General features: G+C 40.3%; 1 protein-coding gene across 1 annotated transcript in view; it reads left to right on the top strand.

The window, feature by feature from the left end:
• Positions 1 to 3,359: 3,359 nt before the first annotated feature.
• SLC16A10 (solute carrier family 16 (aromatic amino acid transporter), member 10) overlaps positions 3,360 to 25,213 on the top strand; it is a 146,415-nt gene continuing 124,561 nt past the window's right edge. Inside the window, exon 1 of the mRNA XM_006839927.1 lies at positions 3,360 to 3,687. Within this exon, the coding sequence (XP_006839990.1) occupies positions 3,360 to 3,687 (328 nt within the window). The remainder of the gene's footprint in view (positions 3,688 to 25,213) is intronic.

Here is a 25,213-nt window from a genome sequence, read left to right as displayed (position 1 = left end):
ATATATTTAAAAATAATATTCTCTCTATATAGTGTACAAATATAAGTAACATGATTTATTCCGATTATGTTAATCTTCAGTGAATGTGAAAACTTTTTCTTTTCCAACATACCATCTAGGATACCACATGCATTTAGTCTTTCCTTAGGCTCCTCTGAGCTGTGACAGTTTATCAGACTTTCCTTGCTTTTAGTGGCCTTGACAATATTGGAAAGTAATGGGTTGCCATGGGGGCTATTCCAACCCATATCAACTGATATCAAGCACAGTAGAACAGCTTCCTAGTGTTTCCAGGTGAGTCCTGGTGTGGCGCTGTGGGCTAATGTGCTGGACTACAAGGTCATTTGAACTGCAACATAGGTGGTTCAAGCTCACCAGCCGCTCCCTGGAAACTAATACAGGGTTGCTCTGAGTCAGAACTAACTGGATGACAGTTAACAACAACAACAACAAACCTTTATAGAAGTTGACTCCATATCTTTCTACCATGCAGTGACTGGTGGGTTCGAACTTGACAATCGTTTGGTTAGTAACCAAATGCTTAACCAGGTGTCTTGTCGAATGTCTCTTAACTAAGATTTGTCTAATATTTTTCTCAAAATTAGACTGGGATTATGGGCATTTGGAGGAAGACCACAGAGGTAAAATATTATTTACATTACAGCATATCCAGGTGACCTTCTATTATTAACATAATGTATCACTGGTGATATTAACTTTGATCACCTTGTTGAAGTAATATTTGTCATATTTCTGTACGTTAAAGTTATTACTTTCTTTTTCCATATATAAGGTTGCTATGAGTCAGAATAAGGAGGGCTGGTCACGTAGTGGTTACCAGTTGGGCTGCTAACTTCAAGATCAGCAGTTCAAAACTACCAGCCATTCCACGGGAGAAAGATGAGGCTTTCTGCTCCTGTCAAGATTTATTGCCTTGGAAACCCTATGCTGGGTTGCTATGAGTCAGAACCAAATTCACGTCACACCACCACCACCGTGAGTCAGAACTGACTCGATGGCAACGGGTTTTTGTACAATATGCTTTTCAGGTGTGGCGCTGTTCACATTGGACTGTTCACAGCAAGGTAAGGGGTTCAGACCCACCAGCCATTCCTGGGAAACTCTATACAGGATGACTATTAGTTGGAACTGACTTAGCACTTAACAACATTTGGAAGGGAGTCACTCTGTGCAGTCTACACTTATGGAGAGAAAAGTTGTACTTTACCTCCTTGAGGGTGGAGTTCTTGTAAATGCCCTCAAACTGGTTCCAACTAATTGCTGGTGTGGCACTGTGGGTTAACGCACTGGACTGCAGTGTCAGTTTGAACCACAAAATCTACGGTTCAAGATTACCTTGAGCCCTATACAGCGTCTCTATGGGTTGGAAATGACTTGACAACACACAGCAATAACAACAACAGGGTTTCTGAGATGGGCTCGAACCACAGCCTTGTGGTACTCAGTCCAGCGCTCATCCTACAGAGCCACTGAGTTCTTGAGAGTGGAATAGATACATAAATTAGTTGGAATTCCTCTGCAAGAGGTATTTAGCTATTCTTCTCCATCTACTTATTTATTTATTCAATGGTTTATTTACATCATTATGAACTCATGAATATTTCTTTTCTATTTTGTGTTATAATCCATATATATATATTTGAGTGCTTTCTTGGCTCAATAATATGTTGTGGACACTTTTCTAGGTCAATAAATATAGATGAACTGCTAACTTTTAGATATTCTGCTGATGCACATTTTTGCTTCCAATTTTCCTGTTTTCAACAACCAGGGTAATGCTTGAACCTTCATCTTTGTGCACGTGTGTGACTATTTCCTTAGTTTACTATTCTAACCTCATTCTCGAGGCGTATTATCCTTGAACTGTGTTCCCCAAGTTCACCTATCTTTCCTTAGCTTTGCATATTTTTCTCTGGAATGCACCTCTACTCTCCCCTCATCTTTGCCCATTGAAGTCCGGTGCTTGATTCAAGGCTCAGCTCAAAGTCTGCTTTCTACAGAAGCTCTTTTCTAGTGTTTAAAAGAGAATTTAAGCACAAGACTGCTAACTTCGAAGTAGATCATTCAAACCCACTCCTCAGAAGCCCTATACTGGGGTCGCTATGACTGGGAACCAACTTGCCTGCGCTTAACAACAACCACCCATCTCACTTTGTAATGCATTTATCATTTATTATAATGCTTATCATCTGCACTCCTATTCTGTCCCAGGATTTTGTGTTTCTTACTAGTTTATGAATTTGTGGAGGCACAAACGTGAGCAATTAAATAACACTCGTTCGCGTACACCCTTGCAGTCTCCATCACAGTGGCAGGCACATAAGGAGACTAGTATGTTTTGACTTTGAAATGAAGTATCCCAGTAACCGTGAAATTAAAGAGCGTGAGCAATATGACGTTGCTACATTTCCTTTCTTTTACAGACTTTGATACTCCATGCTTGAAGGGAGTAGGGGGTGAGGAAGAGGTGGAGAGGCAGGGAGTAAAGGAGTTTTAATTTGGGCTTAAAGACAAAACAATTGTGCTGCAGTTTAAAAAGACACTTTTCTAGCTGTCTTTCAGTAATATTTGTTGGTTGAAGACTTTGGTACTATTCTCTATCCTCCAAAAAGAGCATCTTCAGTGTACCAGGTATTCATAGGAAATTGCATATGAATTGGAAGACTTGAACAGAAGAATTAAGTAAGGCCTCTGATTCTTTCGACTTCCTTTTTGAGTAGGCAGGCAACATAATGGAACTTTAATGAAAGTGGTAAATGATAAAATACAAAACAAAGAGACAATGTTAGGGTTTGTTGGTGACGCTTTTTCAGGTTAAAGAAGAACTTTTACTGTTCTTCTGATGTCCCACCCAGACGCGCCCCTGGTGCTCATACTCTAAGGTGGCATGATAGACATATTTTGCGATTCCCACTGGGTAGGAAGAAGTCCCAAGACGCGCGCATAGACTCTGACATACTCAGGACTCTGTCGGTAGACACCTGGGTCCACAAAAGGCGGAGAGTAGGGCGCCGGGACTGTACCAGCTCCGCGGAGCCCCACCTCTGCCATTCCGAGGCCACGCCCCCAGCTCGAGGGGATGGGCGTATTTAAGATCCGCCGCCCTCCGGGTGCAGGTGTGGGCTCGTGGTGCACGCAGCCTAAAGCTCCGATCGTTGAGTTGCTCGGGCGTCGCTGCTGTGCTCCCTCCAGCCTCGGTGCCCTGCGCCGCCTGCCTTCTCTCCAGGAGCTCCAGATCCCTCGCCTCGGCCTCACTAGCCCTCCCGGCACCTCCTACAGGAGCTGCCGGGAACTCTTGCCTCTCGCACTTCCCGGCGCCGAGTGGGCAGCCTTGGGCCATGATGCCCTCCGAAGAGGAATCCGCTGCCGCGCTGGAGACGAACGAGGCGCCGCCACCCTACCATGAGCCCATGGAGACCGCTCCGCTGCCCGGCCCGGGACCCTCAGATGGCCCCGAGGCGGCCGCCGAGGAGGTGGAACTGACGGACCCGGTAGGCTCCGATCCCCCAGAGCCCCCCGAGGGCGGCTGGGGCTGGCTGGTGATGCTGGCGGCCATGTGGTGCAACGGGTCTGTATTTGGTATCCAGAACGCCTGCGGGGTGCTCTTCGTGTCCATGCTGAAGACCTTCGGGTCGAACGACCAGGACAAGATGGTCTTCAAGACAGGTGAGGCGCTGCGCTGAGAGCGCATCCTGCGTGTGGGAGGTGGTGGGTGCTGCTGCGAGCAGATCTGCCGCTCCCGGGGGCCTTGGGGTGTCTGCCTTTGTATTGTGTGTTTGGAAACAAGACGCAGAACTTTTGTGCCCAGGTCTTCTCCTTTCGTCTCTGCAGAGTAGGCGCTAGAGTACACGGTAGCTTTTCCTCTTCATTTTGAAAACAACCAACCTTCCTACTCCAAACACGTCGTGTGTTCATTTTGAGGGTCTCTTTAGTGACTATGACAGCTGGGTTGTTGTTCATTTGCTCTGGGACTGCATAGGAATGTGTGTGTCAGAACGGTGGTGGAGGTGGCTTGACGAAAGAGTTTTATCTCAAGGTCACCAGGAGTTCCAATGTTAGTTTCAGTGACTGCACCCCCCCCCGCCCCCCAGCTGTGCGAAATACAGAAAAGCAAAGGATGCAGCGGGATCTGGGACTGAGTGGGTGGGGCGACGGATATTTACCCCTGTTGTTTTCTGTGACAATTTTTACACACAGCAAACATGAAAAATATGCAGTCAGCGTATTTGCATGCATAGCGTTATTATATTATTGAGTGATGAGGCGGAAAACAAGTGTAAAACTTTTTTTGAAACACTTTTATATACTTCACTTGATCCTATGAGGTGGGTATTGTTAACCCTATTTAGGTGAGAAAATTGAAGCTCTGTGAAATCAAGTGTCATGGTAGATAGCCGAATGGAGATGGAACACACATCTTCTGTCTTCAGAGGTTAAGTTATGGCAACTACTGTCCTTACTCAGGCTCCATCTCTGTGTTTTGGGGGGAACTTAATACACTTGATAGGCACTTTTCAACCCTAAATTTCTATATCCCTTAGGTGTTCAGTGTCTGTAGAGGAACATGCAGGACTGTAGTCACAACAATTTCTTTAAAACAGAGATAGCAGTTGTAGGTTTTTAATCCTTATATGAACAGTACTATGAACTGTTATATGAACCGTACAAATTGCTTTTCTTCTATTCAGCATTACGTTTGCGATTGAACTTATATGGGTTCCATTGTATGAATATGGAGTCCTGGTGTGGTGCTGTAGGATGAGCACTGGACCAGTGGTTCTGTTTAAACCACAAGGTTGACTGTTTAAACTTACCAGCTGCTCCTTGGAAACCCTATACAGGGTCACTATGAATCAGAACTGACTTGACACTCAACAAGAATTGTATAAATATCATATTATGCTTTTCTTTATGTCTTCTCCTTTTGATAGACATTTATATTGATTCCAATTTATTATGCACAATGCTGTAATAATATTTTTGTACTTTGTCTTCTTGTGGTTGTGAGTGAGACACGGTATTTAACCCAGAATTTCTACTCCTTAAGTAGCTGTTGAAACTCTGTGTAATTCAGGTCAAAAGAGTTAGGTACAAGAGTGTAATGTAATCTGAGAACCACGAGGTTGACAGTTTCAAACCCACCAGCTGCTCCTCAGAAACCCTATACAGGGTCACTATGAGTAGAAACCAACTCAGTGGCATTTGACAACAGCAGTTGCGCCCTTACTTTTTAGTGAAGGCGACCACCATACAGTTTGGCAAGACAAATGTGGGTATGAAGTAATAAACAAAAGTAAATTTACAAAAGTAATAAAAAAACAAATAGTAAAAAAATAAAAATAAAAGTAAATTTACAAAAGCAATAAAAAAAATAAACAAAAGTAATTTTGTGTCTTTTGTAGATAAGTATTGGGTATCTGGAAGGGAAAAGCTCAAGAAAGACTCAGAAGTGGTTTAGTCAACATTTGAACACTACTTTTTACATCAATTAGCAAATTGTTGTCTGGGAATACCCAGGAGTCCTGGTGTAGCATCGTCAGTTTGAACCACAAGGTTGGCAGTTCAAATCCACCAGTTTCTCCTAGGAAACCCTATACAGGGTTGTTATGGGTGGGAACCGACTTGACAACACTTCACAAAACAACAACGACAACAACAATTAAGATTTTTAATGCAGTCCAACCAACAGCAGTCATTTAATGACCATTTTGGCAAACTCAGTAGATCCGTTGGTGGTTATAGTTTTTACCCCCCTCTCTTCTTTTTAAAATGATGGAATCAATTCTATTTTATGCTGTTGTGTTGAGAAATACACAGAACACACACAAACAATTTCCATATGTATAATTCAGTGATTGATGACATTCTTTAAGTTGTGTAAGCAAGCATTCACACTCTCCTTTGAGTTGTTCCTCCCCCATTAACATATATTCACTGTCCTCTAAGTTTCCTGTTTAATCTTTAGAGTTGTGTTGCCAATTTGATAGATACTTCTAGAAGACTTCAGGGAATATTTTTGGTTTTAGGTTTAAAGATGATCTCAGGATTCTCTTCTTTTTTCCCTTCTTCCCTGAGATAGAGTTAGAGCTAGAGCTAGAGCTAGAGAGAACTGCTATGGAAAGACTATAGCTTTGCCAGGGACAAAACCTCTACCCTCTACTCACCACCCACCTCTAAAACTATTGGGTACAATATCCAATACTGGGGAGCTGAAGGTGAGGGAAGGGAAAGGTACCTGGTTTGTCCTCCTGAACTCTTTGATGAATATCTTTCTCCATTTACTCAGTATGTGTGTGTGTGTGTTATCTGATTTATTCAAAATGCTTGAAGACAGGAGTTAACAAAGATAGTATCAGATAATAATAGACATCATAGCAAATAATAAAATGACATTCAAATGAGAATTACATATAAGATTAAGTGAGAATACATAATAATATATATAAGTGAACTGTATAATGATTCACACAAAATATATTTTTATAATAAGCTGAGATATTATGCTTTTAAATTTACTAGTAAGTAAAATTAATGAAATGCCTCATATGGATATAAAATATTGAAAATGACCCATGATATAATGGTGAGCAGAACAAAACTTGAGAAAGAAATAGAAAAGGTAACATTTGAGCCTGCACAATTAAAAAATGTTAATTTGTGGGCAGGAGGATGTACACCAAAACATTCAGGAATATATAATAATTTAAGCAACCAAAGAGTACATTCTGCAAGCCTGCCTCCTGGCCACTTCACCTTAGCTAAATTCTTGACAGCTCTTTCAGTTGCAGTGGGTATGTACCATGTAGTTATGCAGGCCACATACGGTTGTGCTTTTGCACAAAAGTGCTCAACTCAGGAGTGAGTGAAGTATGAAAACCCAGCTTAAGCTCTTGGTGACCTTTATCCAGTTCCTACAAAGGGGTCCAGCGCACTTGTTGTTGTTAGGTGCATTGAATCGGTACTGACTCATAGTGACCCTATTCACAACAGAACAAAACACTGCCCGGTCCTGGGCCAACCTCACAATTGTTACCACGCGTCAGCCCATTGACGCTGCCACTTTGCCAGTTGAATGATGGCACTAGGCACTTACAACTGATAACATGTTAAGAGTTGAGGAAGAAACAGATTTAACCTCAGTTGTGAAAAGAAAAAAAAAAAGTGATAAGATAGTCTTGAAGCTAGTCATTAAGAATTGTGTACACAGACACATATGTAAATACACAGCATGTGTGTAAGTTTTTCAATATATCTGCCATCTGTACAGATATTCAGGTGTTTGAGAATACCTGCTTTGATGTTTGACTATGCAGCATCTTTCATTTTTTATTCCACTGATGAATCATCTGTGATCAAATATATGCAAATTTCAAGTATAAGAAAAAAATTATCTGGAATTTAAGGATTTTATGTTTTAATATTTTCGTTCATTTTCTATTACCTTATTCATGATTGATAACCCTGACGTTGTTGTTGTTGTTATTAAGTGCCATTGAGTCAGTTCCGACTCGTAGTGACCCAAGTATAGGACTTCTGAGGAGCGACAGTGAGTTTGAACCACCAACCTTGTGGTTTCAAACCAACCTTATAATTTGAAGTTTACTCTACAGCGCCACACTAAAGGACAGGTAATTCTGTCTGTCTCCACGTTTTTATTAGCTTCTACTTAGGGATTACTTACTCAGGGAGGTAGGTCCAAATGATAGCTCGCATTTTTTGAGTGCCTCCTACGTGCCAGACCCAGCGTTACACTCTTCACATGTATTCCTGTTTATATCTTGTTGAAACCCCATGAGAGAGGTTTTGTTACTATCTCTTAAGATGTGAACATTTTGGCTAACAGAATTTAAGTCAACAGTGGAACCAGGATTTAACCCCAGGAAAATCTGACTCCAGAGGTTGGAGTCTGATCATATTGAATTGGCTAGAAAACAGTTGCCAATTCAACCTTCTCTATGTTGTTGACTAATTCAAGCATTAGTGGCTGTGTGAATACTATACCAGGCACTCTGGGCTTACCAAAGATATCTGAAAGACTAGGGTTCTTGTTCTTGATCTTAACCTTACTGTCAACAAACAATTTCAGTTACTAATATGTCTCTTTGGAATTACGTTTTTGAAGTGTAGAGAGATTTTCATGGAGAAATGAGATAATTTCATATGGCATTCAAATAACAGTCTGGCTCTTGTGAACACAGGTAGAGACCTGGTTGGCCAGCAGTGTGGCAAGACCTGGGGACTCCTGGGCCCAGAGTCAGTGACATAGCTACAGAGAACTAGAGTGGAGAGTGAAGCATCCAGCTGCTAAGAAGAGAGGGCATATGCATAAGAACACCCATACATGCAGATAATACCCACTTGTCCTGGCTTCAATGACTGGATGCTCAGAACTCAATTAGAAGAAGAAAGAAGAGGAAAAAAAGAGTAATCTGATACAATTTGATGAACTTGACCTACACTTATGGATGCAGGAGCTCAAAAGAGGGAACAAATCTTTACAACAAGGATCATTCCCACCCCCTGCATACACAGGGTAGACAGGGATGGGCAACTTGGACATTGGCTATCCAAAATGGGGGGGCTACAAAGGCTAGAAGTGACTGGCTTACAAGCTTTCAAGAGGGAGCCTAGTTACAGACAGGGTGGGGAAGGTAGAATCTTCACTGAGTAGTATCCAATCTGTCTGGGCATGGCTGAAGAAAGGAGATGGGGATAGCACTCATGTGGCACAATAGTGAATAATTGTTATCAGGACTGACTGTGAGGGTTGGAAATGTAAAGATAGACGTTTTGTAGTAAAAGGAGGGGAGTGATTGACTGTGCAGTTCAGGAGCGGATGTCCCTGGGACCATCAAGGGAGAAGAGCGGAGTGCGGGACCCTACTCAGAGAAACTGACGCCAGAGATGGAGGCAGAGACCGTGACGTGGAGAGATGGGGACTCTAGACCCAGAGAGGGAGAGGGGCTGTGTGCTGATGACCAGCGGGCAGGCTTGCAGGGTGTACCCTTTGGTTGGTTAATGATGCATGGAGGGTATTGTAACCATGGCAATGAAATGATACAATAGAATGAATGGAAAGTTGATGATCTGCCATGTAAACTATCACATTACTCACAATAAAACATTAAAAAACAAAAACAGAAAACAGTCTGGGGTTTCCTTTGAAGAACCATGAGTTTATGACCCAGAAAATGTTCCTTTTGAACTGATCCATGTCAAAGGAAAGTTTCCAGGAGAATGAAGTAAAGCCTGTCTTCAAGACTTCCTTGGACAATTCTTATAACTATTGATCCAATTAGAATTTCTCAGGAAAAGACCTGCAGAGATTCACTCATATAAGATATAAGACACATCTTTAGGTTAATTCTCATCAATCCTACAAATGGTTATCTAGTACTTAACTGCTGTCTCCTGGACCTGAAGTTAAGACTGTCTGGCACCGAACAGGGCTGCTGCTCCCAAGCAATTTACAAGCTCCTGTGGGATACATGTAAGTAAAAAGACAAATAAAATACCTTCCCTGAGGTATCTGCAGTGTGACAGGACTTGATCTTGTCTGAAAAGCTGAAATTTTAGGGAAAGTTCAGTGAGTGGTAGTGGTGGTATGTGAAAGGCATTTGGTAACTTCTTTCTATGGTTATAAATCTCATTTTATGGAACTAAGGCAAGCCAGACTCCAAGTTTGTTAGTGGAGCCAATTAAAAGTGCTGAGTGCCTCACAGCTCTATCATAGTGTCCAGCCCCTGCTGACCTGGCATCTGGGATATCCCTCACACTGCCTGTGGGGTCAATAACATAGTCATAAGGGACAAGCAAAGCTTTCAGTTGCTGTGTTTAGTGTTTACCTGTTCACATGTGTATGCTTCTTTTTCTGGTGGAGGAGAATCAGACACTTTTGGTAAAACTAAACCTGGTACTATAATTACTTGGAACATTGTTTTCCCTTGGAAATCACAAGTTTGGTATCTAGCACTACTGGATATTAGAAAAAGGTCTTTCATGGAACTGATGAAGTGCTAGGGTTCTTTTTATCTTCTTGAGTCAAGGCCATGGACTGACTCTCTAGAGGATTGTGACAGGTTATTTAGTTTACTTAGCTACTTTCTTACTGAAATGGTATGTTGCCTTTTAAAACATCTAAAACAGCTATGTTCTTGGAATCAATATTTAGGGTAGTTAATGGTATCCTTAAAAACAAAAGTGTCTTTGTGGTCCAGAGGCTTAGTGAAGAAGAACTTTGCTTCTTTCAGTTATTCCCAAAGTATGAAAATATGTTCTTAATAGCCTTTCTTGAAAGTGAAGGTCTGTGGCTAAATACATTTTGGGAAATGGTACATTATACTCCTCTCAAGATATTTAAAGTGTAATTTAAGATATTCAAGGTTCAATAGTTTAAAGAAAAGTGGGCTATCAAAAACATCCTGGAAGGGAAGTTCTTGGGTTGTAATCTTTAATGCAGCTGTTTTCCCTGGATGGAGGCAGATTGCTCTATACAGTCAAGGTCACAAAGTAGGATTTAGGGATGAATGCATCTTGCAGCACCTCTCAATATAGTCTTCTGAAACTCCAAGCTTTTTTTTAAAGCTTCCTAAAGCTTTTTTTTTGGCAAGTTTTTGTGTTTGTTGTTGTTGTTAAGTGCTGTTGAGTCCTAGTGACCCAGTATAGGGTTTCTGAGGAGTGGCTGGTGAGCTTGAACCACCAACCTTGCAGTTCAACCTGACGTTGCAGTCCAGCGCATTAACCCACAACGCCACAGGATACTAATATGTATATATTGCATTCATATGCTAACAACTAGAATTCTGGTGTGACACTGTAGGATAAGGACTTGATGGCAAGTCAGTTTGAACCATAAAGTCGGCAGTTCAAACTCATTTGCCGCTTCTTGATAGCACTTAACAACAACAACAACAATACTAACACGTAAACTTGCAGGTTTGGGCTATAGTTCAGAATTTAACCACTGTGCCTGACTTTTCTTTTTTTTTTTTTGAAGGTTAGTTGCATAACCAGTTCTGTATCTTAGGACAGTTTTTAGCAATGGTGCTTTGCTGATGTATTTTTAGTGCGCTAGTAAATCTGGTTCATGGTCCTATACATCTTTCTCTGTAAGAACAATACTGGTTGTTACTCTAGAAGAGAGGTTGAAAAAAAGCTAACAGAATCTGTTTATTTATGGGAGTCTTTAGTGCATGAATTTCCCTCATTCTTCTGCATCTTGGAACATTCAACCCTATCCTTCCAGATAAACTCATCTGAACATTTTTGTGTATACCACAATAATGGCTCCAGGAATTTTGAATAATAAGTATGATGTGTACATTTCATGCTCCATATCAGGGATGTTTCTGGATTCAGAGCAAGACTGAATAGTAAATAGTTCGAATAGTTTATTGTTGTTGTTGGTAAGACCTGTCCAGTCAGTTCCAACTCACAGTGACCCTGCATAGGGTTTCCAAGGAGTGGCTGATGAGTTTGTGGTTCAAACTGACCTTATGGTCCCGTGCTTTATTCCACAGCGCCACACCAGGATTCCTGAACAGTGTGTAGTGAATTCTAATTAAATACACAATATGAGTTTTCCTGTTTTATCATGAGTTTTTATTGATACAATCAGTCAACCCAAAATAAATACATACCGGACATTTCAGAAGAGGTTTTAAGGTATTTTTAGAATAAATTGTGTCCTGTGCTCCTGATGTGATTTGCTACCTCTATTTATATGGGCCCTTGCTGAACCTACATTGCAGCTCCTGGAGACTCAGCCCCAGGTCATGTTTGCTTCACTTTTCCTGCTCTCCTTGAGTGTCTCATACACAGGGTGAATCCAACCACCATCTTGGGACTATTATTTCCAAATCTCTTCTCTCTCACAGATTTGGCAATTCTATTTGGATACCTCAAAAACAAAAAAAAACAAAACAATACCCCCAAACAAAACCTGAACTCGTTTACTTAGCCACTTCTTACAGTCTTCTTCCACCAGCAAAAACAACAGCTCACCCACAAACAGACGTGTCCCTCTTTCTGAATTCTTTCTCAGTGTGTGGTGCCTCTGGTTGCTTACGTCAGAAACCTGAACTTCATCTTCATTTCTGAATTTGCCCTCTTCCTCCTCCCCCAACCCCGCTTTGTTTAATTATGTAAAGTCCTTTTGTGTTTACTTCCTTAATGCATCGTAACAACTGTATCTTAATTCAGACCTTCATTACTTTGAACTCAATTGCTGCCATTCCCCTTTACCTGGTCTCCCTGCCGCTAGTTGTACGTTGTTACTGTGTAGAAATAGCACCCATGGAGGGCTTTAACGAACAGAAACTTGTTCTCTCATAGTTTAGCAGGCTAGAGTCCAGATACAGCGCACCAGCTCTTAGGGAAGGCTTTCTCTCGTTGTCCACTCTGGGGGAAGGTCCGGATCTCCTTTCAACGCCTATGGGCTCGGCTTCCCTGTGTCTTGGCATCAGTCTTCCCTGGGTTCTCAGCACAGGAACCCCGGATTCATAGGATGTGCCCTGCTCCGAACTTTATTTTCTTGGTGGTAGGAGGCATGTCTTGACTCTGCTCACTTCTCTCTCCTTTCATCTTTCGTACGATAAAAGGTGATGCAGGTAAACTCCCCTAACTTCACATCAGGGCTGTGACCTAATTAAGGGTGTGGCACCCCACCCTGACCCCCTTGTAACTGATTCCACATCAGTACACAACTGCCGAACCACTGAGAAACATGGCCCAGCCAAGGTGACACATACTTTTTGGGGACACAATTTAATTCATAAGTTATACATAATTGATGGTGCTAAAATGGTGGGCCATATCAATTTTCTGTCTTGAAGCCAGCAGTGATGCCAGTTTTAGGGAGACCTCAAACTCTTCCCATCAAAAGCCTACAAGCTCTTCTCTGGCCCTCCAGCCTTGCTGCTCCTGCTCTCCCTTTCTGCTCTTTGTGCTCTGCTCAGGTTGGTCTAGTACTTTCCCAAACGTGGCTTGTCTCTTTTTAGCCTCTGTACTGTGTGTGTCCTTCTTTTGTGTGGTCCTATTCATTGTGAGATTCCAGTGAAATAGTTAGTTATGTTTTTATGTTACAACATTCAGACATGATTTTATGTAACTGTCATCACGTTTGATGTACTTGCTTTGTTTGGGAGTAGCTGCATTTTGAAATTTTTTGAGGGTGAATTCAAGTGATTTATGAATTAAGCTTAAAGTACAAAACCACCTACTACAAATTAGTATTTTGTGAAAGATGTGTGAAAAATAATCAATATTGAAGTGATAATTTGCATAGTCCTTTACCATAAAGAAAAGGATTCCATATATAGTGCTTAATTTATAGTAACCTTGTATTGTGTTATTATTTCTATTTATATATAAAGAAGTTGCAGTGTGCACAGATGAGGGTTGGGTCACATGACAAAAAGTTTTCCAGAAATGCAGAATCCTGCCTCTTCACCCCTTTCCCCCCCCCACTTGGAACTATATTCCGTGGAATATTTACCTATATGTTCATTAGAACATCAATAATCTCTCCTACCCAAGTCATCAGATATCCTGTGAAGTCATTTTTAAGAATGGAATTCCATTTAGAGTTACCACAGCCCGACCAGAAGTCTGATCGCATATTTAAATTAAACAAACAAACCCTAACAAAAACAAACTAAACTCCAAACACAGTGCAGCTCACCACAGCACAGAGCACCTGCCTAACCTGGTGCCACCCACACGGGAACCTTGGGTGTTTTTATTGGCAGCGATTCAGTATAGGCAACTGTGCTACCCACCACACACGAGTCAGCCTGTCAGACTTGAGAGATGAAAGAAGACAGTGCTTTCAGACATATAAGTACCAAGTGTGGATGGTACGTCCTTCGCTTCTAAAGTATCTATATTAACAAAAGTAGCCCCCCTTATGCATTATAGAATTCAAGAGCTGAGGAAATGACTACTTGAAAATTCCCAAGTCAGAAGTATTTTTTCATTTTACTAGTTTTTAATTGTGAGAACAAACATGAAATACAGATAGGAAATAATGTACATAGGCTAAAGGAATGTTTTAACCTTTTTATTTTGTTCCCTCTTGATAAACATAAAGTACTCATGGTTCCTGAAAATTTTTGATATACACTTTATTTTTCTCTTGCAGTCCCAGATTAGTATAAATTGTTCATGTATTTAATTAAAGGTTGAAAGTTGGAGTCAAGACAGTGGCTCCTCAGAAGAAAGGCCTGGTGATATATTTCTAAAAAGCAGTCATTGCAAGCCTCATGGAGCATAGTTCCAACTCTGACACACATGGGGTCGCTATGCATTGGAATTGACTCAAAGAAACGGATTTGGTTTGGTTTTATCTTACTCTTGGAGTCCTGGTGTGGCACTGCAGGATAAGCACTGGACTGCAGACCACAAGTTCGGCTGTTCAAATCCACTAGCTACTCCTTGGAAATCTTATACAGGGTCACTATGAGTCAGAACTGACTCCAGGGCACTTAACAGCAACAGCTTTTCTCTTGAGAGAGAATCACTGATATTCATAAAATCAAGTCCTGGCTCTGTACTTATCACCAGCCAAGATTCTGCCAAAGTTTACTTTTTTCCAAAACAAAAGTTGATTCTTACTCATAACTGCTTCTTAGGGTTTCCAAGACTGACTGTAATTCTTACCAGAGCAGGTAGCTTCAGCTTTCTCCCATGGAGTGGCTGACCTTGCAGTTAGCTGCCCAACACATTGCACCTTAGTATTATAGAAATAATTGGGGTATTTGTAAGTTTTTTAAAATATAAACTTACCGTGTTGAATATGCTTTTTTTGTATGCTGCCTCTCTCTTCCAGTTTCCCTCCCCCGAACTTGAGAATCACAGAACAAATGAGTCTTAAATTCCATTCAGGGTGTGTTTTTCTATCATTGGATGGCGTTGTTGGGTGCTGTTGTAAACTCGGCTCTAAATTATACGGAACCCATGTACAGCAATGAAACCTTGCCAGGTCCTATACCATCCTCACAGTCATTGCTGTTTGAGCCCATTGTTGCAGCCACTGTGCAAGTCTACCTTCTTGAGGGTTTTACTCTTTTTTGCTGACCCACTGTGTTACCAAGCATGATGTCCTTCTCCAGTGACTATCCTTCCTGGTAACGTGTCCAAAGTATATGAGGTGACGTTTAGCCGTTCTCCCTTTTGAGGTGTATTCTGGTTGTACTTCTTCCAAGACAGATTTATTCATTCTTTTGACAGTCCATGGTATATTCAATATTATTTGCCAACACCATAATTCAAAGGTATCAAATCTTCTTCGGTCTTCCTTATTCATTCATTGTCCAGCTTTCGCATGCGTATGAGGTGGTTCAAAATACCATGGCTTGGGTTAGGTGTACCTTAGTCTTTATTTTGGATAGTTAAATCTAAACAAAATGCCAATGGTTGAATTAATGGATAAATGTCCCGGAAAGATGCATTAGTCTGCATTTCAACTAGTACCTTTTTATTTTTATTTTTTGCTGAAGAACAAATTGCAACAACAGCGTTTTGCACTTGCTTAGAAAAGCCAAAAGTTATTCTTGCATCGCACTTAGGCTGATCCAAAAACCAGTGCTGAGATATGTTGTAATAAAATAGAAAACCATTACTCATCAAGCAGATTTATTTATTGACTTTTCTGGGTAGGTTAGTATTAAAGACAAATTGAGTGGGTTAATCTTGCGACTTTTCAAGTAAAAACCTTTTCATCTTGCTTAACTTTAATAATTTTTATTACTTTTGACTTAATGTTGCAAATTCAAATGGCGATGTTTCAAAGGATTCACTCAGCATTTGTCAATGGTTGTTTAAAGAAAGACATTTTTAGAAAGTTAATTGATGTTGTAGTGCATGTGGGATGGGAGCAGATCGTTGTCCTTGTTCCCTATGGGAATATAGCACTAGGACTTTGACAGCAGAGCCTCCCACCCCTATAGATACCCTTGAGTGTTGGGATTTGGATTTCTACCTTGTTTTGATTTGTCTGCAACTTTTCATTTTTCCACATTGGAGGAGTATTGATTCTATAATAAAAATATAAGCTACATGAAACACATCCAGTGTTGTACCACCACCACCACCTCTGTCTAGTTCTAAAACATTTCCATCATTCAAAGTTAAAGCTCTTACCTGTTAAATACTTTGTCTCTATTCCCTGAAAACCGTGGCAATTGTCAATCTGCATGAATACTTTTCCTTTTTGTTTGTCAGTTAACGTTCTTTTTTCAGGGACACTTTTCTGTATTACATAGCACACTTGTTTAATGTTTTTAGTGAGTGTGGTATTTTACCATCCGGGCCTACCCCAGGTTACCCAACAAGGCCTTCTTAGCTGCCTGTTTGAGTCACAGGCAGAGTTATGCAATATAAGTAGAGTATCCGTATATTTCTTTGAACAAATTGTTTTTTTCCCTTTTGGATTGCTTCCTTGGAGTATATGTCCAAAAGTGAGATTACTGGTTCAAAGGGTATGAGCAATTTTATAACTCTTGTTACACATTGCCAGATTGTGCTTTAGAAAACTTGAGCCTGTTTATTGTGCCATAGCAGTGCACTAGCTTTTTAAAAGCCCAGCCAGTCTTGGGCTTTATTTCTATCATTACTTGCTAAGTTGATAAATGCAATAGTAGTTTTAAAAATGAGTTTTAAGTCATATTTCATTGCTTATTGGTCTGTGCATTTCCCCAGCTTTTGAGTCTTTAGAATAGGCATATTACTTGGTAATTATGTAATAATATCTGCAAAACCAAGAAGACATCCGAAGAACACTTTGTTAAAAGAGGTGGGAATTCTGCAAAAAGTTTGAGGTTACCTTGAGTCTGAAAATACTCACCTGACACACTGTGACCTATAGGTTAGGCCCTTGTTCCTTTTCCTCTACTTTCTCAGCTCAGGTGTTGATGAAGGCTTTTCTTGAGAATAGGGTTGGGATGAAATTTAACAATACAGAGAATTGGCCATTGGAATTTTGTGACTCTTTAAATGACATTTAGTCCTTCAGAGACTCGTGCTTGCCAAAACAACCTGGTCTCATTCTGGTTGGGTACCATTATTTGGGCCTTAACTTTCTCTGAACCCAGGCTGATTCTGTTAAGAAGAACTTTTTCATTTTTTTTAAAAGAGGAATTTAAAATAACTTGAGTACAAATTATGCAGTAAGTGATATGCGATAACAAAAATCTGTTTGACTTATTTCATGTTCTTGAGAGGTTATGAGGGGTGTACAAATGGCAGAAGTTATTCCTGCACAGCCTTTTCTACTCAGCTAGGTTCAATTACTCAGTACCATACGATGGCCACACAAAACTCAGAAACCAGACTCAGTTATGGGGTTCACTAGTGAAGTTAATTGTTTACAGTTCAGGGTCAGAAATGCTCAGGACACAGTTCTTCCAGTCAGGACAGCCTCTCCTTTGCCATGCCCACAGTCTGACCTTTGTTTCTGCCCAGCAATGTTACAAAGCTTGTAGCACTTCTGATAAATGCTCATAGGGCACATTACTCCACCATAAACCTTGGTCTGAGGGCACTCAGCTTTTTAGCTTCATGGGTGGGCACAATTAAGTGCCTGTATGCACCCCACTCTGCAAGCAAGTCTCATGCCCCAAATTACTCAACTGTACTTGCTCTGTGGATTGGACAACCCACTCCTTCGTCTGGTGCTCTGAATCTTGGCTCTGCTGCTGCTGCTCCTTTGTTACGTCTCTGGTATTACAGAGCCAAGGGTCACGGAGCGTCAATGTGCTGGATCTCAGGGTCCAAAGAATTCACTTTACTCCTGGTTAGTCTTTGTTGGTAGTGACAGCCTCTTATCTTTCTTCTGAGATGGATCATTTTATACTCAGCAGGATAGCGAAACAGACTAACCGTGTTAGATTTCCAAGTGTTTACAATTATATTTCTCCCTGTTAACAGTCATTCACAACTGGAGCATATTATCCTACCAGCATCTTCTCCCACCCAGACTCATCAGGAAAAAAACAAAAAAAAAAAGTGTTTGGTGGGAGTTATAAAGACAAAGAGTAGAAGAGCCATATGAAGTAATTCACTACACTGCAAGGGAAGAGAAAATTATATATACATAAATAACTAAGACAATATACTAAACACAAGCAAAATAATAGGATTTGAAAGGCAAAACTCTGACTGAGCTGATCAGGGAAGGCTTCATGGAGGTAGCTTTTTAATTGGACTTTATACAGTTGATAGACTTTCCTAGAGAGGGTATTACAGGTGGGACACAAGGTCTGGGCAAAGGGTAGTGGGTGATTCTAACCATCAGTGTTTTGGTTGGGTTTTACTGTGTACTTCAGACTGTATTATCTTGTTTTATCTATTCAGTAATCCTAAAATGTAACTATTAATATGATCTCCATGTTTTAGATGAGTATATTACTGTTGTCAGGGTCTGTCGAGTCTGTTCTGACTCAAAGCAGCCTTATGTACAACAGAACAAAATACTTCTGCCACTGTATCATTCCATCTCATTGGGGTCTTTCTTCCTTTTTTCTGTGAACCTCCACATCACCAAGCATGATGTCCTTGTTTAGAGACTGGTCCCTTCTAATAACATGTCTGCAGAATGAGGCCAAGTCTCACCATCCTGGCTTCTAAGACCTATTCTAACTGTACTTCTTCCAACACAGACTCGCTTGTTCTTCTCTCAATTCTTAGTACTTTGATATTCTTCTCCAACACCATAACACAAATGCATCTACTCTTTGTGATCTTCCTTATTCAGTGTCCAATTTTCACATGCATATGAGACTGTTGAAAATAGATGGCTTGAGTCATCAGACTGGTGTCTTTGCTCTTGAACACTTTAAAGAGGTCTTGTGCAGCAGATTTGCCTATTGCACTACGTCGTTTGACTTCCTGACTATTGCTTTCCTGAGTGTTGACTGTGGATTGGATGAGCACATCTATAAGTAGTAGGACAGTATTTGAACTAAAGTTTGGTTCCAGGAACCATGTTCATTATACTCAACTACACACTGGACATATGAAGTGAACGGCAAGGTATTTGTTTAGCTTGGCTAGAGCCCAGGACACAGAGGAAAGTAGCAGAAAATAAAGCAGGAAAAGAGCAATAGTGCCAGAGCAAAGGAGGTTTGAGTGCAAAGTTAAGAAGGTAGACATTATTTAGCAGACAAGCCATCTGTAAATACTGAGTTTTCTGAAGAGGAAGGTAAGATGATCAATGTAGCACTTTTGCTAGATGACTGGGTTGGAGAAGGAAAGATATAGGAGGGATACCAATTAAGCAGTCTTTGACTAAAAGCTTGGGTGAGATTTAAAAGACAAGAGAAGAAATGGGAAGGAACAAATAGACATGAAGCATTTCAAAGAACTGACTGAGAAATTCTGACCCATGACAGGGTGTGAGCAGCAATATTGCTGTTGTTAAGTGCTGTTGAGGTGGTGCTGATTCATAGTGACTCTGTATAGGGTTTCTGAGCAGTGACTGGTGAGTTTGAACCGCTGACCTTGTGGTTCAAATTGGCCTTGTGGTCCAGTGCTTATTCTACAGTGCCACACCAGGACTCCGTGAGCAGCGATGGAGGATGTGAAAGCAGAATCGATACCTCCTTTTGGAGCCTGTGCGTTCAGGAGAATGGTAGTGCCGGGGTTGGTTTCATCGGTCTGTGGAGTGGCCTCATGCTTGGTATAATATGCCGCTGTCACTGTGCTGAAATTCTTAATAATTTATGAACAAGGTCTCACATTTTCATTTTGCACTGGGCCCTGCAAATCATGTAGGCAGTCCTGATGGTGCTGTTGACAGGAGTTGACAGGGAATGGCTGACTTGTGTTTTAGGCACATAGAGAATTAAATGCCAGCAGGACATCTGGATGATGCCAAGCAAATAAATGGAAATGCAAACCTGCTGCCTAAGCTTGAGTCTGAGGCCAGAGGTAGAGCTGTGGGAAGAGCTCTAAGAGGAACCTGAAGTAATCATGGAAACCCAGAAATTCCACCTTGAGCCGATGGGGCCTGCTCCTTAGACAGTTTAGTTTCTGTTGAAATACTGTACTTAAAAAATAATAATAAAATGTCATTCCTTAAAAAAATCTTTCGGATACTTATATTTCTCTAATTCATATTTGCATCCTTCCAAAGACCTGAACTGTGGTTTTTGCTATCACTGTCTTAAGTTTTTCCAAACCTTAACCGTAAGACTTCGTTATTTTTTCCTTTTAACAGTAACACTAAAACAATTGGCATGTTACTCTCTTTCATTGTAATATAACTCAGCCAGTCTGTAAATCTTACTTTCAAGTTACCTGAGACCAAAAGACTGTGAGAATTGCTAAGGCATATAGTTCAAATTTAAATGTATAATCTTGACCATAGTGAACAACCCAACCAATGAGCAGATACTGTTCTCGTGTAGATTCACCTTCACAGAGCCTAGTAACTGAGACAGCTTCACTTCATAAGGAAAATAGTTAACACTTGTAAGTCTACTAGAAAATTGTCTGGGAAATGAATAAATGGAATGAACCGCTATGCTGATTAAGATTAGGGTGAAATCTTGTACAGTCTGTTGGAAAGCATGACTTGTTTCAATACACATCAGACAGCTCAGGATTGTCATTTTGTGATGCAACCTGGCCAGGAATGGGTTCAGTTCTCAGGTAATATCTGGCCATCTGGCCACTTATAAGTGTAGTTTGCCTTAGTTTCTAGTGATACCATGCAACAGTGAGACTCAAGTAAGATAATAGAATGGACAGGTGCTCTTAGAAATGCAAAGCACTACAGATATGTCCAACATGATTGTTATGTGAGCAGCTTGGCGCAGTGCCTGTATGTGGGCCTGTGTGCTAACTCACGTGCTGTGTTGTAATCTCTCAGAACTCAGGTCTGGAATTGCTTTCTTGTGACTGAAGCCCAGCTGAAGGGGCAAGAAGTGCAGTGACCCTGGAAGAAGAGCCAGTAAAAGCAGGGGGTAGATAAAAGGGATTTGCTAGTTGTGCAACTAAAATTTTTTTGTAAGCCAAGATACTTTTACCTTTCAAGTGACTGTTTTTTCTCTTAACCTCATTTGGCTACATGTACAAGTTGTGTGCTCAAACAAATGTATGGGTTTAAATAAAGCAGTATTTTGAACATGCTTTTCTAACTGCAGACTGCAAAGGAAATGAAGTTAATGAAAATGAATTTATGTGAGCCCAAGCTTTAAAGCTCTGATGGTAGTGGTTATATGTCGTAAAGTCGGTTCCAACTCCTAGCGACCCTTAACAACAGTTTAACAACAACTGTGCTTACCGTAATGGATTGGATTACTGGATTTCCATCTAGTAAATTTGATTTCTAGTAATTATGAAGAGGGGAGGAGAAGAGAAGTTCAACTAAAGCATTTTTTCCTGTCTGAGTCTGAGAAACAGAAGCCATACAGACTTTTAAACCCCAGTCCAAGGTACCAGACCAAAAGGAGTTTGAGAATAGCAAAAGTAGGAATCATAAAAGAGCAATACAAGCTTTTGGTATGGATTTATTTGATTATTCAAATCATACTGTTTTCTGTTAAATTACAGTTGTTATATGTATGCTATTATATTTAATTTTGCATATATGGCAGTTGTTTTTGTAACTCTGATTAGGAAACAGCTATTGAGCACCCCTTCCCCCCTTAATTCAAAATGCCGACTGCTACTCTTTTTTTGGGGGAAAAATCTGGAAAAGTCATACTTAATCCAAATAATCTGCCTTCCTCTAATTCATTGTGATGATTTGAGTATCTGGTGGTAACTGAGAAGGGGTTGTGGAAAAATGTCAAGGCAATGTAATCCCCATGATTTATGATCACTTAAGAGGCTAACTTGATCAGTGGACACTAATCTTTGGATGATTACTGCATTGATCTGGAAGTATCCTTCTCTCTTTGATAAGTAAGTCAGTGAGTTAGTAGAACTGTCACAACTGATCAGCTTTTCTCAGTTTAATTATAAGTGAATGGAAACTACTTACCTTTAAGCTTTTTCTATAGCTGAAAACTATACAAGGGGACTTCAAACAGTTCATGGAAGAATGGGTTGAAAAGATAAAAATAAGAAATATAAACTTTATTTCTCAGCATAAGCTCCATCAAGGTCAATATACTTTTTATAAGTGATAGTATAGTCATTTAGTCCAGTTCTCAAAAATTGAGGATCTTGGGAAGTTAACCATGTCAATACAGTCTTTTTTAACATTATTAACTGTAGAAAATTGGATGGCCTTTAAAGAATTTTTAAGTTTAGGAAAAAAAAAGAAGTCAGAAGGAACCTAATGAGTTCTCAGAGAGACTCACAAACTTGCCCTGGTTATTGAGAGGAGTGAGCAGGAGTATGGTCATGGTGGACTTTGGTGAAGCTTTCCGGAGCGTTTCTGCTAAATTTTGTTTTGTTTTAAATATATTTTTTAAAAGTTTTTTTTGTGAATTGAGTGGTAGTTTACCTGGGAGACCATTGGTTTTACACTCATCATTTCATTACAATGATTACCGTCTCCTCCGTGCATCATCATTCAACACTATTTGCTTCCATTCCCTCTGTTTTTTGGGGGGGTCAGGGAAGGGGAGGGAGGATGTACACAAAAATTCTCAGGAATATATAATCATTTAAACAACCAAAGGCCACATTTTGTAAGCCTGCCTCCTGACCACTAGCACTCAGTCTTTCTCTTTCTATGACCCTAGAGTCCTCAGCTGCTCTGTCTCTCCATGTCCCCATCTCTGCCTCCATCTCTGGATGTTGTTGTTGTTGTTAAGTGCCTTCGAGTCGGTTCCGACCCATAGCGACCCTGTACAGGGTTTCCGAGGGTGTAAATCCTTACGGGAGTAGAAAGCTTCATCTTTCTCCCGCGGAGCAGCTGGTAGTTTCGAACTGCTGACCTTATGGTTCGCAGCCCGATTCGTAACCACTACGCTACCAGAGCTGGATAGGGTCCCATATTCTGCTCATGCTCTTCTCCCTTGATGGTCCTAGGGTCCTCTGTTCCTGGAATGTAAGATTAACTACTCTCCCCTTTTTGTTACAAAACTTCTACCTTTACAACAGTTGTGACAGTTACAATTAGTCATGATAACAATTACTCACTATTGAATCATAAGAATCATATCCCCATCTCTTTTCACCAGACCCGTCTAGACAAGATAATGTTCTGCTGAAGTTTTGGCTAACTTCCAGAAACTCAGTAAACAAAATGTCTTGAGCATCCCCACCCCCCAAAACTGTTTACATGACCTTTTTGTCTTGACCAGACCACTTGCTTGACTGGACCACTTCTACCTTTTGGTAGCCATTGCTTGGATTATATTTTGTCTTCAGGATCAAATTAATAAAGCCGTGTTTCATTTATCTCTTGTGCAATTATTTGAAGAAATACTTCAAGATTTTGGTCTCACTTATTTAAAATATCAATTGAAAGCTCTTTTTTGGCCTATATCTAATCTGGATTTAATAGTTTTGGCACCTATCAGGCATGCAAGTTTGTTCAACTGTAAATTTTCAGTCAGAATTGTGTAGTCTGAAAGAGATGTTTGTGTTGACTATTGTATCTGTATCAATCCTGATCAGTTAGGGCATGAACAAGATTAACTTTTTTGTCACAGATTGATATGGATGGTCTGCCACTAAGGCTTGATTGTCACCAAAACAAGTGTGTTGTAAGACGGCTGATTGTAGACTACTGCTTTCTTTCAAGTTGTTATCCCATAAACTTTTTATAAAGCACCAGAAATTTCACCATTCTTTCACCTACACTTCACCATAAATTTAATATTTGTTTTTGCTTCAATTTTAACAGAATTTATATTGCTCTGATAGGGTCTGTTTGCAAACTGATGTTTTATCCTTCTTGGTGCCTCACACTAGATCCTCCTGTTTAGACATATTATATAACAAGTTAATATGAGTTTATTCTGGTGCAAATGTTTTTTTGAGATCCATGCATGTTTTTTTTCATAATAGGCATTTTCCATACATTTTTTTAAAACTTTTTATTGTGAATGGAGTGAAGGTTTACAGAGATCATTAGTTTTACAGTCAACAGATCACAGATTTCATTTCATCTCAATGGTTGCAGCCCTCTCAGTGTAACATTACTTTTCCCACATCCTCTCTGTGTTTCTTTTTCTCATTTCTCCTCCTCTCCCAAGGCTTCTGAACTTTGTCCTTGGTCATTGTTGCCCTTTTGATCTCAAATGGTTGGCCATTCTATCGTGTGGATACCTCACTAGTATTCTTGTCCCCTTTTGTATCTGCCTATTGCTTGGTTGAAAATTGAACCACAGGGGTTCCATGAACGTTTTGAAGACTTCTAGTACAGGTTTCTAATGCACTGGACTTCAGGGTCAGCACTTCTATCCCACTAACCACTCCTTGGAAACCCTATTTGGGTTGCTATGAGTTGGAACAGACTTGACAGCACTTAACAACAGTACAGGTTTCTCCTGTTATCTGAAGTAGAGCATTCTTCAGCAATCTTTCAAAGGTTGAAATATGGTGTAAAGCAAAGAAGCCATGACCATTAATTTATATGGGAAAAAATTTTGAGCATTCCAAGACCCAAAAATAACCTACTAACGCACACCAAATGATATATAAGCACTGAACCGCAAGGTTGGTTTGAATGACAAGGTCAGTTTGAACGACAAGGTCAGTGGTTTCATCCCACTAGCTGCTCCTCGGAAACCTTATATGTGGCCGCTATCAGTTGGAACTGACTAGATGGCACTTAATAACTATAGTGTTCACAAACACAATTCAAAGCTGGAGGTCTAATGCTGAGCTACTTGTGTAAGTCCTGGGGAAAGAGCTTGCCAACAGACATCACTCATGCCGCTTGGCGTGCCATGCTGCCTCTTTAAAGACTAGCTGCAAAGCAAACACTAACTAAAACTGTTAGCTGATGATTGCTTCAGTTTTTGTCTTTTTTCCGTAAACATGAAAATCCTTTTTGGATTTATTTGGCTAGTGGAAACAAGTACTAATATAGGTCTTTTGTGCAAGCGAAGTACCAAGAATTTTCGTAAAGTTTTGTAAAACTTTTGGAAAGTGGAAGATACTTTTACTTGAAAGTAATTAAAATTGTTATGCAGCCACAACCAGAGATACACTGCTTAGTTATCACAATCAAAATCATACCATTTTGATATTTAAATAGTAATACCACAAGTAAAGTTTTACTAAAGGT

The sequence above is a fragment of the Chrysochloris asiatica genome, unplaced genomic scaffold (genome assembly GCF_000296735.1).
Source record: "Chrysochloris asiatica unplaced genomic scaffold, ChrAsi1.0 scaffold00027, whole genome shotgun sequence".
NCBI classification, from domain to species: Eukaryota; Metazoa; Chordata; class Mammalia; order Afrosoricida; family Chrysochloridae; genus Chrysochloris; species Chrysochloris asiatica.
This window is presented reverse-complemented; position numbering and strand designations above follow the sequence as displayed.